At 42.0% G+C, this 19,010-nt stretch overlaps 2 protein-coding genes across 2 annotated transcripts in view; one reads left to right on the top strand and one right to left on the bottom strand.

Annotated features, from left to right (window-relative positions):
* SLC4A8 (solute carrier family 4 member 8) overlaps positions 1–19,010 on the bottom strand; it is an 829,308-nt gene that overhangs the window by 318,390 nt on the left and 491,908 nt on the right. The gene's annotated exons all lie outside the window — the stretch shown is intronic.
* SMAGP (small cell adhesion glycoprotein) lies at positions 254–18,364 on the top strand. The gene is made up of 3 exons (XM_049783635.1): positions 254–342; positions 17,153–17,239; positions 18,186–18,364. The coding sequence occupies exons 2-3, from the start codon at positions 17,167–17,169 to the stop codon at positions 18,362–18,364; spliced, it is 252 nt and encodes an 83-aa protein (XP_049639592.1). The 5' UTR covers positions 254–342; positions 17,153–17,166.

Raw genomic sequence — 19,010 nt, 5'->3', positions numbered from 1 at the left:
GAAATAGCTCCTGGCAGGCACGGGGGACCATATGGGACACCGGGATTCGAACCAACTACCTTTGGTCCTGGATCGGCTGCTGCAAGGCAAACGCTGCTGTGCTATCTCTCCGGTCCCCTAAAACTATTCTTAAACAATAACTCTATTCTCTTCTTTCCCAACCCCTGGCAATTATCTCTGTCTCTGTCTGTTTCTCTCTGTCTTTCTCTCTCCCTCCCTCCCTCCCCTCTCCCTCTTCTCCTCTTGGGCCACACCCAGCTGTGTTCAAGAGTTTATTCCTGGCACAAGGATAGAATCTGGTGGGCTCAGTTGACCATATGTTGTATGGATGACGGAACTCAGGTTGGTCTCATGCAAGTACCCACTGTGCTATTGCTCCAGCCCCTCTCTTTTATGGTTGCTTTGAGCTTCTAGCAATGCTTGGGAGATCATAAGCCCATTGGAAAGCAAGGATCTTTTTTTTTTTTTTTTTGGTTTTTGGTTCACACCCGGTAACGCTCAGGGGTTACTCCTGGCTATGTGCTCAGAAGTTGCTCCTGGCTTGGGGGACCATATGGGACACCGGGGGATCGAACCGCGGTCTGTCCAAGGCTAGCGCAGGCAAGGCAGGCACCTTACCTTTAGCGCCACCGCATCTTAATCTCTGCTATCTCTCCAGCCTCACACTCTCTTTTTTTATCTGTACTTTATTGTAGGATGACACCCAGCTATCACAACTTGTGGATTTTTATTTTACACCTTGTAAGTGTAATCATATAGTATTTTTATTTATGTCTAGTGTAATATCTGTATGTTCATTTATCAGAGTTCATTCTTTTGGGGCCAGAGCGATAGCATAGAGGGCAGGGCATTTGTCTTGCACACAGCTGACCTAGGTTCTATCCCCAGCATCCCATATGGTCCCCCAAGCCTGCCAGGAGCGATCTGAGCGCAAAGCCAGGAGTAACCCCTTAGCACTGCCGGGTGTGGCCCCAAAACAAAACAAAACAAAAAAAAAAAAGAATTCACCTTTGTATCAGATTCATTCATGTATCAGAATTCCCTTTCTTTTTAAGATTTAGTAATATCCATATGTTATTATTTTTGGTATGTACAATCTTGTCCATCAGTAAATACTTAGATTGCTTTTTTGACCATTGCAAATGGTTTTTTGAGCACAGATACACAAATATTTCTGAGTTTCTGTTTTTATATCTCTTCAAGACAGAATTCTATCCAGAATTAGCAATTGTTAGGGGGAACTGTCTAATTTTTCAAAAAGAAAATTTGTTTTCCACAGCAGCTGTGTATACCTTTTATAATTTTTGTTTGTTTGTTTGTTTTTGGGTCATATCCAGTGGTGTTCAGGGGTTATTCCTGTTTCTATGCTCAGGAATTACTCCTGGTGGGCTCAGGGGACCCTATTAGATGCTGAGGATTGAACCCTGCTTAGCCATATGCAAGGTAAACATGCTATCTATCACTACAGCCTCTATGTGTACCATTTTTATTTCCACCATCATAGCACAGTCTCCACCATTTCCACATTTCTACAACCCTTATTTCCTGGGGTCTTGGGTGGGGGAGTTAGGTACCACACCATGCAATGCTTGGAGCTACTCTTGATTGCCTTCTCAGTGCTAGTGATACTTTGGATCCATCTGGGGCTCCCAACTACTGAGCATGTACTCCAGATCTGTGAGCCATCTCCCTGCCTTTCTAGGCTATTGCTTTTAATTTTTTATAGTAATTAAGTAATTAATATGAGCTTTTTGTGTTTTTTAATTTACATTTATCTTTTGAATAAGTGATATTGAGCATTTTTTTCAGATGCTTATTTGGTCATCTGTAGATATTCTTTGAAGGAATATTTACGCAAATTTTTCATTATTTTTTAATTGTTCTGTTGTCAGGTTGTAGATTTACAATCTTGATCCAATGAGTAGTATCTTAGAACATAACAGGCAGTTCCCTAGCTACTGAAAAATGGAAAGAATAGATATCCCAGAGAAATACTTTGAAAGAAGAGATTATTGATTGTTAGTTCTTTGCTTACACTTAACTCTCATTTCTCTTCTCCATATCTCTAGTTCTGTGTTATACATCCCTTTTCCCAATTAGTTTGTAAACATTTTATTTGAGAATGTTGGAAATGAGATCATATTATGGGCCCGGAGAGATAGCACAGCGGCGTTTGCCTTGCAAGCAGCCGATCCAGGACCAAAGGTGGTTGGTTCAAATCCCGGTGTCCCATATGGTCCCCCGTGCCTGCCAGGAGCTATTTCTGAGCAGACAGCCAGGAGTAAACCCTGAGCACCGCTGGGTGTGACAAAAAAAAAAGAGAGATCATATTATGACTATACAAACATTTACATATGCATGATATGTACTATGTGATTTTATTTTATACCTGCATTGGTATAAAAAAGAATAAATAAATTAATATGATAGTAATGTTAAGTTATATGTATTTTGTGTTTTGAGCCACACCTGCTGATACTTCAGGGGTTACTCTTGTATCTACACGCAGTAATTACTCTAGTGATATTTGGGCATCATATGGGATGCCGGGGATCAAACCTGGATTGGCCACCTGCAAAACAAGCATTTCAGTCCCTAATTATATTTATAACTAATAATCACATAATTATTTTTTGGTTTGTTTTTTTTTTTTTTGGGTCACACCCGGTGGCACTCAGGGGTTACTTCTGGCTCTGAGCTAAGAAATCACTCCTGGTAGGCACGGGGGACCTTATAGGGTGCCAGAATTTGAACTACTGTCCGTCCTGAATTGGCTGCATGCAAGGCAAATGGCCTACCACTGTGCTATCTCTCTGGCCCTATTTTTCTTTACTTAAATGATTTACCTTTTACTTCTATTTTAAAATATTAAGTTATTTGCAATCAAAAGAGGGCCAGAGAAATAGTCTTCCCAGGTTATGTGACCAATAATTTTCCTCAGGTCATGTGACTAATAATAGCAGAGGCAGGATTTGGGACCATATTTGACTCACTCCAAAGCCAGTGTTTTTTTGATCTCATAGTGGTCTGTGCTCAAAGTCTTAGTCCACCTCATCTGCTGGACCTACGAAAGGAAGGAAGAACAAAGGGAGCAGAATCCTAGGGCAGTGCCCATAAAAAGGCAATTGGGAGCTGCCCTTTGTTGGGCAAGTCTAAAGCAAATAAGTAGGTTGGCTGACTCAGGTGGCAAGGGATCTGATGCCTGGGTGATAAGAAATTTCCCCTGGGAACAAGAGCCAGAGAGAAACCACCAGTATCTGGGTTAACAGCAAAAGAGGGGGTAGATACAGCAAAGAACATTCTGAAGTTCCTTTGTTGGTGGTTAAGACTTGGGTGGAGCTGTATATCTGTGATCCAGAGTCTGTGGCCTAGACTCATAGAGAAAGGTGCTACAGACTATCCAAACCTGAGAAAGAAGAGGTAGCTATTATTGCTTTGTTTCAGGGGCAAAATTGGTAGGAAAAGGAGATGATAGAAAAAAGCTATAAGCCATTTCCCCTGCTTTATGGCAGGCTTCCTGAATGTAGTTCATTTTATTGTTTTCATGAAAAAGAATCTATAACATTGGCAGAAAGTGTACACTAGTGAAGGAATGAGTGCTTGAAAATTATATGACTGAAATTCAATCATGAACAACTCAACTTTGTATCATGTAATTAAATTACAAAAAGATGCTACAAGATTGTCTTCGTGACTCAGTGGTAGAGTATGAGACTTGGGTTTGATCTCTACCACTAAAAATAAAAGGTATCACAGGCCTCTGAGAAAATAGATTTTAGGTCTTTTCTCTATACTTCTAGACTATATATATATATATATATATATATATATATACCCCTATCCATAGTTTTATTTTAATTTACTTTTTAAAAACAAACTTGTAATCACGTTATTACCCTAACAATTTGCCTTGTTCACCTAACCATATATCCTGTCCCAGTAATTGTATATCTGCCTCAATATTTTTAACAACAGCATAGTGTTTCTAGAATGAATGGCCTATAATTGATATAAGCATTCTTCAGCCAGTGGAGTTTTGGATATGTATCGCCTTTTAAAAAAAAGTAGTTAATGAATCGTAATTTACAAAGTTTTTGGTAGTTAAATTTTAGTCATATTTCAACACCAATGCTACCACCAGTGTCAACTTCCATCACTAGTATTCTCATATGCCATCATCTCTGCCATTTGACAACCACATTGTATAGTTTGGTAAGTTTGCAGCTTAGATCTCATATTTTCAATGTGTTGGGTTTGTGCTTTGAACTTTATATAGATATACCATTCCCACACATCACCAATGTAACTGAAGCCCCAACTCCTATTTTATTACTTCCCTTTTTCATCTTCTTTCCACCTTTATTTTTTTCCTTCGCTGTAATTCATTCTCCCTAAGTTCTGTGATAAAGAGTGATCTAGGCATCGCTCCTTTACAGCATTACATTTCCTCATCCAGTTATTCTATATATCATATATAAGTGATATCATTCTGTGTTTGTCTTTCTTCTTCTGGTTTCCTTCATTCAACATGTATTTTAATTCTAACCAGATTGCAGCAAACTGCTTGATTTCATTGATCCTTGCAGCTGCATAGAATTCTGTTGTGTATATGGACCACATCTTCATGATCTATTCATCTGTGGCTGGACACCTAGGTTGATTCCACAGATATGTTTTACTCTTGCACACAGTGCTGCAGAGGACATCCTGTTCATTTGCACTAAACCTCAGGCACCAAGGGATGGAGTGATAATACAGTGGGTAAAGCACTTACCTTACCCAACAAAGCAAAACAAACAAACAAACTCAAAGTGGACATACTCAGAATTAATGAGAAGACAAGGCCCAAGAGATAGTGAGTAAGGCAGTTGCCTTCCATATAGTTCCTCAAGCATGGCTAGGCGTGATTCCTGGGTGCAGAGCCAAGAGTAACCCTGAGCATTGTGAGATGTGTCCCCAAAACAAAAGACAAACTAACAAAAGACCAACTTGAAGCCCAGCTCAGCCAATGACTGAGGGACCCCTGAAAGATTGAACTTGCTAAATTCCCTTTGCTTTCTAGTTTGTACATGGTGCCAGTCTCAACCCTGGTATATTACATTCTTTGAAGCAGATTGAGAAAGTAAAATTATGTATAGAAGCCAGAGAGATAGCATGGAGGTAGGGCGTTTGGTGTGCATGCAGAAGGACATGGTTCGAATCCTGGCATCCCATATAGCCCCCCGAGCCTGCCAGGAGCGATTTCTGAGCATAGAGCCAAGAGTAACCCCTGAGCACTGCCAGGTATGACCCAAAAAAACAAAGAAAAAAATATCTATAATTCAGGGGCCAGAGTGATAGCACAGTGAGTAGGGCATTTGCCTTGCAAGCAGTTCAGTTGAACACACATTTGATCCTGGCATCCCATATTATGGTCTCCCGAGCCTGCCTGAAGTAATTTCTAAGGGCAGAGCCAGAAATAATCCCTGAGTGCCACAGGCTGTGGCCAAAAAATAAAATAAAATAAAAACCAAAACAGCAACAAAAAGATTACTCATATTTCATTATTTCATATTTCTTGCATGCAAGAAGCCTAGAACTAACCCTAACTCCTCAATTACTGCATGGAGTGTCCTAGGCACAGAGCTGGGAGTAGCTCCTTATACACCTCTGGGTGTGGCCCCAAGACCTAAAAAAGTACATGAAAATGTAGGGGTTGGAGAAAATGTAGGAGTTAAAATGACCTCTTGAGCACTTCCTCCCTCAAAAAAAATAAGTAGAGGAAGGAAGGAAATACATGTTTTACAAATGGTCAGCCACAAATAAAGATTATAGGTCTGTTACATGAAGCCTGAAGGCCCTAGCTCATTAACTCCCAGAATGCTCTATGACCTTTAGACAGAAAAGTTCTTTCATGTAAAATAGAGTTGAGAGATTATATCTTCTTTTTTGTTTTATTTTGGAAGACCAAACCCAGCAGTGCTCAAGGCTTATTCCTGTCTCTGTTCCAGAACCATGTCTGGTAGAAGTGATCCCTGAGTGCTCAGGGAACCATTGAATCTTACATATGTTCAATCCAGGGATCAAACTAGAGTTGACTGGGCGAGGCAAATGCCTTAACCACAAAACTATTTCTCTGGCTTCTAATTTTTTATATCTTCTTTTCAGAATAATTTTAAATTATTGAAAAAGTTGAAAGAGTAGAACTGAAATTCTGAATACCTTCAACCAGTTTCTCCAATTGTCATGATCTTACACGCGTTTATGGAAACTAAGAAATTAATGTTGGTACAATATCCTTTGTTTAGTTTTTTGGGCCACACCCGACTGTGCTCAGGTGGGATTAAGGGATCATATGTGGGGTGCAGTTACCATATGCAGTGTCGTGATTGATTCTACAGATATGTATCACTCTTGCACTCAGTGCCTCAGAGAACATCCTGTTCATTTGCACTAAAACTCAGAAACATCCTGAGTCACCCCCATTCAAGGTCTTACCCCTGTACTATCTCTTTGCTCCCTAGCCATCTTTTCTATTTCCTACTGAGCCATGGCTTCTCATTGGCTTTTTGGATTTAGAGCAAAGACTTAAATTCTCATCTGGTTCAATTTGGCCCTTTTTTTTTTTTCAGTCATTTGGAATCTGTTCATTAGTCCATCTGTTTTTCATATATGTTTTGTTTTGTTTTTGGCCCAAACCTGACAGTGTTTAGAGCTTATTCCTGACTCTGTGCTCAGGGTTCACTGCTAGTGGTGCTCAGAAGACTGTAGTGGGGCCAGGGATCCAACCCTGGTACAAAGCTGAACTGTCAACCTTACCAACTGTACTATCTCTTCAGCTTTCATTTTAGTTTTATTAGGGGATCGAGTGGGGACCAATCCCAGTAGTGCACAGGGGCCAGTTCTGGCAATGTTGATTTGAATCCGTGAATTATCTTAAGCCCTGCACATCTGGCTTTCAATCCTCAATTCTGGCATGCAGAGGGCCCTAACCTCTTCTCACTAAGTCTGTATGCAAGGTCTACCTCAATCTGCTAGAGTGCTTGCTCTGTATCCCAGAGTCCCAGGTTTGGGTTCTCAGCACTTCATGGTCCTCTAGACACTGCTATAATCGACCTCTGAGCACTAAACCCTGATGACCACCTGGTTTGGACTAAAATTCAAGCCCAACCCATCCCCTCCAAAAGAGAAAATGGTCTGCAAAGATTGTGCTATTTGATACTAAAATAAATAGGGTCAGAGGAACAGTATAGGCAATATAGCACCTACCTTGTATTCAGCCGACCCTAGCTTGATTTACAGCACTACATGTGGTTCCCTGACCATTTCTGGTGTGACATTCCTCCTTGCTGCCCCCCTCCCCCCCAAAAAAAAACCCATCAAAACTCTGAGTCACTGTCAAGAGAGAAAAATAAGAGCATGGATACTGGCCCCTTCATATCTTGTGGGGGTGTTGGAAGATCCCCAGTGAACCAGGGATAATTCTGAACCTGGTGTATACTGGATTTTTTTTCCCTGTGTATGCCGTGGTAAATTTCTCTGATGAATTTTTTTTGTTTTAAGCCATACTTCAAAACAGTACTCAGGGCTTACTCCTGCCTCTACACTCCTAGTATTCTCAAGAAAACACATGGGATGCCAAGAATCAAAATTGTGTTTTGTCCTACATGTCGTAGTATCTCTTTGACTTCACCTCTTATGAAATTGAATGTACAATTCAGACACAGTAACTGATGAGCAATAACAGCAACAATAATAAAATGAAGGGATCAGAGATCTAGTTTAGGGCTAAGGTACTTGCTTTGCATGTAGCTAACTCCAGTTTGATCCTTGTCGCCATATGGTTTCTGAGCACCACAGGGAGTGATTCCCAAGCACAAAACCAGGAGTATTTGCTGAATACCATTGAATGTGGCCCAATAAATAAAATAAAACATTACATTATATTCAGTAATATACTGAATTAAAAATTATGTGAAGTGGGGCTGACGAGGTGGCGCTAAAGGTAAGGTGTCTGCCTTGCAATCACTAGCCAAGGAAGGACCGTGGTTCGATCCCCCGGGGTCCCATATGGTCCCCCAATTTCTGAGCGCTTAGCCAGAAGTAACCCCTGAGCATCAAATGGGTGTGGCCCGGAAAACCAAAAAAGAAAAATTATGTGAAGTGACTGCTCACACAACTCTTATTATTGTCTGAGAACTTTGCACCAGGGATAACTGAAATCTCAGAAAGTGGAACATTGGCCATGAAAGGATTGCTATATGGGACTTTTTTTCTAACTATAAATAATATGCATATACCAATATATGTTAATGAAATAAAACTGACTTAAAATCTAATAGTTTTATATTTATTGAACTTTCTTAGGCTGGAAGCACAGTAGTTAGGGTGCTTGCCTTGCATGCAGCTGACCTAGATTCTATCCCCAGCATCCCTTATATTCCCTGAGCCTGCCAGGAATGGTTCCTGAGCACAGAACCAGGAGTAACCCTTGAGCACTATCAGTTGTATCCCAAAAACCCAAAAAACATAAAAAGAAATTAAATGTCTTGTACCTGTCTTCTTTGGTGATGGGGGCTGGGCCATACCTGGCAGTGTCAGGGGTTACTGCTGGCTCTACACTCAGAAATCACCACTGGCCGGTTCGGGGGACTATATGAGATGTCAGGGATTGAATCCAAGTTGGCAGCATGCAAGGCAAATGTTCTACCCGCTGTGCTATAGCTCCAGCCCTCTTATACCTGTCTCATGATTTAATTTGAAGGGTGGATTTGGGCCATACTTGGCAGTGCTCAGGTCTTATCATGCTCTGTGCTCAGGAGTGGCCTGCACTAGTAGTGTTCTAGGTTCCATATTTGATACAAGAGATTCAAACCTGACTGGGTACTATACAAGGCAAGTATGTTAAACCTATACTATTCCTCAAGCCCTTTAAGTTCTTAAAATTATGAATTACATAGAGACCTCAACTTGTCCTTGGCCATCATTTTACAAAATAATGTCAACTCTAAAAGAATGAAGGTCCCCAGATAGCTAGTACAATCAGTTGGGTGCTTGCCTTGCAAACAATTGACCTGGGTCAATCTCTGGCACCTCATACAATCCCTCAAGCACTGCCAAGTTATTCCTAACCACTGACCCTACACACACACACACACACACACACACACACACACACACACACACGCACGCACGCATGCACGCACGCATGCACATACATACACACAAAAGTAGAAAGAAGGTCAAAATTTCAGTGGAAGAGCCTCTGCCTAGACTGGTGCCATTCCATTTCTTGGCAGCCAACTACCACACATTTAGTCTTTTGGGAGCCTGCATTTCTCCATTAGGGATATTTAAAATGGTCTTTTCATGTGTACTGTGATGAGATGTTGACTCTTCATCATCATCTTCAATTCATTTTGTTGTTATTGTTTGGGGGACATACCCATCAATGCTCAGGTCTTATTCCTGGCTCTGCACTCAGGGATCAATCCTGGCAGACTTGGGGGGAACATATAAGGTCCTGGGATTGAACCTGGTACAATAGCTCTGATCCCATCTTCAACTCTTGAATCTCTTCTCCATACTCACTCTCAGTTGATGAGATTGCATTCTGTTCTCAGAAAAAGATACCCAGAAAAGAATTCCCAAAGTCTCCATTCCCAACATCTACCCACAATACCTGTCTCTGAGCCCATTACTCTGTCTCTTTCCTATGAAAGGTGAACTTCTCTGCTTTGTATGTAGTCAACCCCACTAGGTCACTTCCCTTCAAGACCCAAGATTTCAAGCACTTTTTTCTCCCACATAAACAATTGCTCCCTCTCATCAAGGTCATTTCTGTTATTGTATTCTATTTTATCTTCCATCCTATTTAAAAATAATAACAACAAAATGGCTGGGAAGATTGCCCAATAGGACTGGAGTGCATACCTTGCTTGCTGTAGCCTCAGGTTTGAACTTAGAAACACAAGGTATGGTTCAAAACAACAATAAAAGAAAATAAATTTTCTCCCTACCATTGCATCCTCATTTCTCTCCCTACCTTGATAAGAAAGGACTTATATTTGCTTTCACTCTGTTCATTTTTCTCACAAACCTACTATACATCAGGGATTTATACTCAGTACCTCCCTGGCCTCAGTCATTCATATTCTTAATCTATACTTGCCCTGTGATCTCACCCAAGTTTATAGTCTGAAGCATTCTGAATTCTTTACACTCCTAAATTCAGATATTGGGATTGATATTTTTACTTGGGGATCAATAACATTTATGTTCAAAATTGCACTCTAGAGCTTTTCTTTCAGATCAGATCCCTCTTCGTTCCCTGCCTCTTCCCTTCTCATTCTCCAGCCACCTGAATCTGATGTCATCTTGCACTCCTCACCACTGGCCACTCAACCCCCATAACTGAAGCTGAATCTGCTCCTTATAGAGAAAATTAAGCACTACAGCACTTGGAAGAATGCTGCTTTAAAATAGAAACCCAGTCCATCTCTTTCTTTTCACAGTCACTGTCTTACTCACTGAAAATGCCAAAGCCTCACATGCCCCACAGCATAGTCTTTGCAACTCACCTCTTCTTCCACTTCTGATTCCCTCCCTGTCTCTGCTTCCTGTGTGTGCAGTGCATGCAGGCACCAGCAGCTCAAATGTTTGCAGTCTCTCAGAGAACCCTACCTTAAATTTGCAGTACCCTTTGCCTGAAAGAATGTTTCTCTGTGTGGCTGCCTCCCTCTCTATAGTTCTTTTTTTGTTTGTTTGTTTTGTTTTGTTTTGTTTTTGTTTTTGGCCACACTCAGTGATGCTCAGGGATTACTCCTGGCTATGCACTCAGAAATCTCTCCTGGCTTGCTGGGGACCGTATGGGATGCTGGGAGATCAAACCCCCTTCCATCCTAGGCTAGCGCTGGCAAGGCAGACACCTTACTGCTTACCGTCACCGCTCTGGCCCCTCTATGGTTCTTTTTGTTTGTTTGTTTGTTTGTTTGTTTTTTGTTTCTTGGCCACACTTGTGACACTCAGGGGTTACTCCTGGCTATGCGCTCAGAAATCACTCCTGGCTTGGGGGACCATATGAGATGCCAGGGTGGGGGATCGAACCATGGTCCATCCTAGGTTAGCTCATGCAAGGCAAACGACCTATCACTTGAGCCACTGCTCCAGCCCTCTCTCTATGGTTCTTTATTCAAGTCATTTCATCAGGTCCTTTCTCTGACCACCCCTCAGTCACCCTCATGTCCTTTAACCCTATACAGTTTGTTTTGTCCACATAGTATCTAATATGGTATGCTTAAAATATTTTTATTCATCCTTCTCTCTGAATGTGAATTGTGGGGATGTGCTTAGCAGGAGAGAGCATGACTTGTGTGTATAGTTCTGGGTTCAATCCCTGTCACCATAGGGAGAGGAAATGAAGAAAGTTATTAATTGTGGTAAAATCATGTAGAACATAAAGTTGTCATTTAAAGTTATTCCTATGTTGTTGCAAAGCCAGGGGTTGTTCTTCTTTACAGTCCTCTCGGGGGCTCGAACATTAGTTGCAATTCATGTACTTGGTAGTGGTCCTGGAATTAAACTTGCAATCTCAAATCGGCCAGGCAGGTGCTCTGTGAGATATCCCCAAACCTCTGGCCTTTGTTTTATTTGGGGACCACATCTGGGACCCTTGGGGGCTCCTCCCAGTTCTAATCTTGGGGGTTAGTTCAAGGGACTATGTGGTGTCAAGGGATGAAATCTAGTCTGCCTCATGCAAAGCTTGTGGTTAGCCAATGGTTGAGCAGCTCTTTGCCCTTCCCCCACTTACCACTTTTCAATACCACTGTTCAGTGACATTAAGCACATTTACAATGTTATGTCACTGTAATCACCACCATCACTAAAATTTTTTCTTCATCTTAGACAGTAAAATGAGTTATTAAACAAAAACTATGTCTCTCTTTTCTAGTTCCTGATCATCACCATTCTCTTTTCTCTTGTGAATTTGTACTTATTTAAAGTACTTTATTTTGAGTACTTATTTAAAAAGAATCATAATATATTAATGTCTTCTAAGCTCATCTAGTTGTAACTTGTGTCAGAATTTCTTACCTGCTCCCCCTTTTTTGTTTTGGTTTTTGTTTCAACACCCGGCAGTGCTCAGGGGTTACTCTTGGCTCTGTGCTCAAAAATTGCTCCTGGCAGACTCAGGAGACCATATGAGATGCAGGGATTCGAACCACTGTCCTGCATGCAAAGCAAATACCCACTGCTGTGCTATCTCTACAGCCCCGCCTGCCCCCTTTTTTAAAATACAAGGACCACCCTTGAAGTTTGGGAGCCCAGGGGCCTCTTTCAGAGGTACTGAGGAGGTGATTATGTGATATCTGGTTCAAACTCAGTGCTTCAGACATGCAAGGCATATGTTGTAAAACTTAAACCTTCTCCCCAACCTTCCTTTCTTTTTTTTTTTTTTTAGAGGGCCACATTCAGTGGCAGCACTCAGGTTACTCTTGGCAGGCTCAGGGGATCATATAGGATGCCAGGGATTGAACATGGGTCAGCTGCATGCAAGGCAAATGCTCTGTCTGCTGTGCTATTGTTCCAACCCTCTATTTTCATTTCTTAAGATACATACTCTGATGTAGAATCGATAAATTATATGGTAACTCTGTTTAATATTTCCAGGAACTATGGAGGAATGAAGTTTCTACCTCTTGTGCTCTATATGTCTAGAACAGAGCCCATTATATCATGAATACTCAGAAATCATATGTTGAATTCACTTTTTAATTTCTCTGTCATGTCAACCTGACTCAGTCTAAGTTATGCAGTTTGTCTGAACCATTTTCTTAGTGGCTTCATATGAAAGATCCTAATGTGTGTTTCAAGTTGAAGGGCCTAAAAATTATGCCTATAATGATCCCATTGACATATTGCTCAGTGCCTTGGCTGTCATTTATTCATATCCCTCTTCATTTAGCTTGGTGCTTTCTGATTGTGTCCCTTTTCTTCAGTTCACTTCCCCACTTCACCAAGATGCCTGTTGTTCAGTCAATGCAAAAATAATCCTCTTTGATAGAGCACAAGATAAGTGAGGAATTGTATTTTCTGTCTTAACTTTAGCCTGGTGTCTTTAGGTCCAAATAGTTCTTTCTGATGCCTCTAATGTGGAATGGGGCTCAAATTCAGGATTCATACATTCAGGGCTTATTCCTTGCTCCAGCAGGGATCACTACTGACAAGGCTTGGAGGCCATCTGTGGTACAGGGATTAAAACCAGATCAACCACATGCAGGGCAAGCACCTTACCCAGTAAACTATCGCTCCAGTCCTGTGGAATGTTCTCTTTGATCATATCAAACATTAAAGTGCAGGAAATTGCATGTAAATTTGTATGCCTCATACTAACACTGTTCCCTACTCAGCCATTGTCCACAAATGAACTCATAGCAAGCCTTGCTTGTAGTAAATAGTCTGTGTTCATCTGGGTTTTTTTTTTTGTTTGTTTTGTTTTTTGGTGGGGGGAGGAGGGACACACCCAGTGATGCTCAGGGGTTAAATTGCTACTGGCTCAGGAGACCATGTGGGATGCTGGGAATCGAACCCAGGTCCATTCTGGGTTAGCTGCGTGAAGGCAAATGCCCTACTACTGTGCTATCACTCTGGCCCCTAATCTGTTTTATTTTTATTCTATATCTGCTGTATCTTGGAGTTTGGGGGACTTGCTATGCTGCCACATTGTTTAATTTTGTCTCTCTTTTTCCCTCTTGGAAAAAAACAAACAAACATGGCTTATATGGTGTAGTACAAGCACTTTGCTTGGATTTGGGGGCAAGTATTATGCATCAAGCCAAGAGTCTTGGCTCTGTCCCCGATCCATCTGCTCCTTCATATGCAACAGGAGACATGTCACTTAACTCTCCCTGGGCTCCTTGGGCTCAGGATCCACATTAGCAAATAAAACACCTACTTTGAGGAAATTAGTGTTTTATTTTATTCTTTTTTTTTTTTTTGCATTGCTGAGAATTCAACCCAGATCACATACATAAAAGACAAGTGCTCTACCACTTAGCTACCTCCTTGGTTGAGTTCATGTTTAAGGGATTAGTAATTCTGTGTCTCCCACAAAGTAGGGGCTTAGCAGATAACAACTTTTATTGTAAGACTATTGGCCAAATTTCACAGAAAGGTTCTCTGATGTGTCCACGGTCTGAGACCACTGGGGCTGCTCTTCCACATCCAGGACCGAGCCCTATGCAATGCAGTATAGAGTAATGGATAACTGAACTGAGTTTTATTCACCTTTTTATTTAAATTTCTGTACATATAACATCTTTTATCTCCATTTCTCATACATATTCTGTTCTCAAGTTTTAAGAAAAGCAAAACTAAGAGTAAGTGTGCAGTATTGGACCAGTGGTGAGCGATAAAGTGTAGCCCTATGGATGTGAGTTGACCACGTGTGGTGAAGGACAGCAGACTAAGGCAGAGATCAGAAGAGTCATCAACTTCAGGGCTTCTCTTAGATGGAAATTAGAGTCAGTCTCATGAGTGACACTTTCACAATTTTCTTTTTGCTATAAGGACTACCTGAGTCCAGCCAACATAGAGCAGGAAAGGATCCTCATATTGATTGGAGATTGTTGGGAAACACCTTAGAATCTGCCTACCACTTTTTCATGCAGATCAAGAAAGTGAGGGGTTCAGAGAGGCTTGTTCCTTATTCAGGGTCTCTTAGTAATGTGCCAGGCAGGATTCAAATCTAAAGCAGGTTTCACTTTGAATCATTAAGCATATAAACAAAGTGACTTTAATACTTCAAGTATGGGGCTCGGAGAGATAGCACAATGGCATTTGCCTTGCAAGCAGCCGATCCAGGACCAAAGGTGGTTGGTTCGAATTCCGGCGTCCCATATGGTCCCCCGTGCCTGCCAGGAGCTATTTCTGAGCAGACAGCCAGGAGTAACCCCTGAGCACCGCCGGGTGTGGCCCAAAAACAAACAAAAAAAAAAATCAAGTATGGAGCAGGAGCAATAGCACAGTGATAGGGTAGTAGGTAGGATGTTTGCCTTGCACGCAGCTCATCCAGGACAGACCTTGATTCAATCCCTGATGTCCCACTTGGTCCCCCCACAAGCCAGGAGCGATTTCTGAGTGCATAGCCAGGAGTAACCCCTGAGCCACTGGGTGTGTCTCAAAAGCCCCCCCCCCATTTTTTTCTGGCACTACATATGGCCCCCTTAGCACTGCCAAGGAGTAGCTCTTAGCACCATTGTGTGAGACACCAAAATAACAACAAAATTATTGTCTGCATAAGTAACATATGAGCAGAGCTTTATGGCCAAATCCACAAAGCAGTGAAGGGGCTGGCGGTATGGCTTGATGGTAGAGTACATGCCTCAGTGAAACCCTGAGTTTGATCCCCTGCCTCAGGAGAGGGGAAAGAAAGGCACACTCTTTTGCAGCCCACCTCTGCTTTCTCCCTTGCAGGATCAGATAGTTTATGAGGCCTTCCCATTATCTTAAATGAACTTGATTGAACTTGACTGTGTCTGACATTTTTTCATGTGTTGTGACCACACACGCCTGTGAGCCAGGGCTTGACCCTAGCACTTCTCAGTGGAAAATGGGCTCCCCCTCTTATCCATTTGCCCAATAAACTCCTTCCTCTGCTTCCTGCCTTAGTTCTAACTCAGATCTTACTGAAGACTCCATGCTCCCCTTGCAACAGCCCTGCTAAGTGCTAATGTTTCCTTTATTCTGACCATTGAAGTTCAGAACCAAGAACTGTGTGGTATGGTGGAAGGAAAACCCTATGAAGCTGGGCCTTGTCTGTCTTGCTCACAATGATATCTCCAGTGTGCATAGTAACCTACAAGTACTTCTATAAGGACTGGGTGCCACTGATATGACTTACTGAAGTAATATAACTGACGGAATATGTACTTCTAGCCAATTCTAGACTCAGCCAGACCTGTTTTCCACAGGTATCCACTCTCCTGCTGTAACCTTCACATTATTATTACCTTTCAAACCCGACATTAAAATGCTAACTAGCTGACTGGAAGTGACATTAAGGACAGTGATGGAGGATTTGGAGGTGGTAAGGTGCAGAAAAATTAAACATCAAAAACATAAACATTAGCATTACTGTCAATAGTAATACTTTAATAACAATAAAAAATTAAAAACAAAAAATTTAAATGAATTCAATAACAATAAAAACAATAATAAAAAAAAAAAACACTTCAAAAACTAACCAAAAAAAGGGGGCTGGAGGAGTGGCTGAAGTGGTAGGTTGTTTGCCTTGCATATGCTAACCTAGGGACAGATCTCGGTTCTATCCCCAAGCCAGGAGCGATTTCTGAGTGCATAGCCAGGAGTAACCCTTGAGCATCACTGGGTGTGGCCCAAAAACAAAACAAAGCAAAACAAAAAAAAAATTACCAAAAGGTAGAAAAAGGGAACTGAAGGGCTTCCTGATTGCCCATGGACACACAGGGTACTGGAGAACAATGGGTTTGAGGTGTTCTCAAACATCCTGGTCATGGTTTATGTGGGGGGGGGGGTGTCTGTAACATTGTAGACTGACCCATAGCCAGAGGAAATAAGGGAGATAATTTTCAGTGGGATAGAACGCGTTTTGAAACGTTCAAAATTATCCAAATATTTGAAAATACAGTAGAAAATAAGCCGCCACACCAGACAATGAACATATATTTTTTTAATTTATGGACCACACCTGATTGTGCTTTGAGGCTCACTTCTGGCTCTGTGCCGAATGATCACTCCTGGTGGGGCTGAGGGAATCATAAATGTTGCTGGGGATTAGATCCCAGACCTGCACTATGCAAAGCAGGCCTTACCCACTGTACGTACGCTCTGTCCCCTGAATGGTCACTTTTTTTGGGGGGGGGGCACACCCGGCAGTGCTCAGGAGTTACTCCTGGCTCTGTGCTCAGAAATAACTCCTGGCAGGCTCGAGGAACCATATGGGATGCTGGGACTCGAATCATTGTCCATCCTGGGTTGGCTGCACGTAAGGCAAACACTCTACTGCTGTGCTATCTCTCCGGCCCTGAATGGCCACATTTTAATAAGGAAAAAAGAAAGTGATGAAATTTGAGGGATAAATATACTTTAGTACAAGCAAAGGAGTTCACCCCATTTTCTTTTATCACTCTTCAAGTTGCAGAAGGAGTGATGACTACCCCTGTTCTACAGCCCACTAAGGCCCTGTCCCCAGAAGCTGAAGCCAGCACAGCACTCATTGCAGGTAAGAAAAGACTCTGAGCCAAACCACTGGACCATCTTCAATCAGAACCATGTTGCTCTAGAGACAGTCTGGTGGAACTCAGTGTGATCAAACAGAGTTTTCCTTTTCTGGAAAAGCATCCTACATTAGAAACAAATTCGGGCTGGAGAGATAGCATGGAAGTAGGGCGTTTGCCTTGAATGCAGAAGGACGGTGGTTCGAATGCAGCATCCCATATGGTCCCCCCAAGCCTGCCAGGAGCGATTTCTGAACTTAGAGCCAGGAGTAACCTCTGAGCGCTGCCGGGTGTGACCTCCCCTCCCAAAAAAAGAAACAAATCCATTACCAGACTTGTGTTCACATGTAGATTATCACACATACATGCACATCCACGTGTGGTTATAAAAGATTTTTGCAGCATCTGTCAGAGGCACTGCTAGTAAATGATAGATTGGGAGGCTGCCAGAAATAGATCTAGGTGCATATGAGCACTGGGGAGTGTGGGTAGGGCTGAGGATATGTGTGGTTTGTTGAGTGGGTGAGGCAGAGGATGGGAGGGATCAGAGAAAGCTGCAGGAGACTCTGGATTTAGAAAACCATTTTTGTTGGGATAAGCTCCTTCCTGTCTCCTTCCTTCCTGTTTCTGTCATCAAGAACTAATTGAGAGGGAGTTCAGTTTTGCCAAAAATCTGGCCTGTGCGATGAAAATTATAGTAAAACTTTTTGGACACTGAATAAAAGGAAAGGAATCTAGTCTGTGTCCTTAACTAAAGCACCAAGGGACTTCTATGTCCTGCACTACATTGGAATGGGGGTGGGTAGGATTGTGAATGTGGAAGTGGACACTAGCTAACTAAATAGAATAGGCATATCCTTATAAAAGGCACAGGCACTACCCAATGCAGATGGTCCATGAATGACTGAAATAATCCTTAATTGTAAAACCTTTTCCCCTCTCATTTCCAAGTTGTTATCGCCGTGGTCTTCCTCACCTTGATCTCAGTCGTGACCTTGATCTTCTTTTACCTGTACAAGAACAAAGGCAGCTACATCACCTATGAACCTGCAGAAGGCGAGCCCAGCGCCATCCTCCAGATGGAGAGTGACTCAGCCAAGAGCAGGGAGAAGGAGGAGTATTTCATCTAACAGTTCCTGGGCACCACAAAAGGTGTCCATGCTTCAGTGCTATAACACACTGTTTATTAGGGTCAAGTTTTATCTGAAACTAGTGAGTGCATTGATTGATTGTAGGCAAACCTGAGTTCCTGCCAGCATCACCAACACCAGGGGAAGGGACATGGGACATCTTGGTCATGATGTCTTTCAACAGGCCTTTAATGCAGGGGGTGTTTGTGTTGGCCCAACAAGGTGGAGACACGTCAGGCTACATTGAAGTATTTGCTTGCTCACTTCATTCTTTTTTTTTTCACGAATCAAAAGCAGAGTTACAGTCACTGGCTATTCCTCTGTCCCATACTACCTTGTCACTTACTGATAGCCACAGTGTGAATAGTGTTCAGAAAAGTTCTTCCTGAAGACTATACCACAGTAAGAGGCTCGGCCAGGAGGGTCATGGGGGGTCTCCAGAGACTAGAGGATTTACCACCCGATTGATGTATTCCATCCTTCATCTGAGCCTTTCCTTTCCACATTCCCCAACATCTTCATTCATGTTATTTTTATCAGAATTAAAATGTTTTGTTGATATAGAAGGCAGATTTTATTCTGTGCAAAAAATAATAACCTTTTTATTTTTACTTATCACTGTGTAAGCTATTTTGGGGGGATGGCC

Source organism: Suncus etruscus, chromosome 11 (genome assembly GCF_024139225.1).
Source record: "Suncus etruscus isolate mSunEtr1 chromosome 11, mSunEtr1.pri.cur, whole genome shotgun sequence".
NCBI classification, from domain to species: domain Eukaryota; kingdom Metazoa; phylum Chordata; class Mammalia; order Eulipotyphla; family Soricidae; genus Suncus; species Suncus etruscus.
The sequence above is the reverse complement of the archived record's forward strand: the minus strand, read 5'-3'. Positions and strand labels throughout refer to the sequence as shown.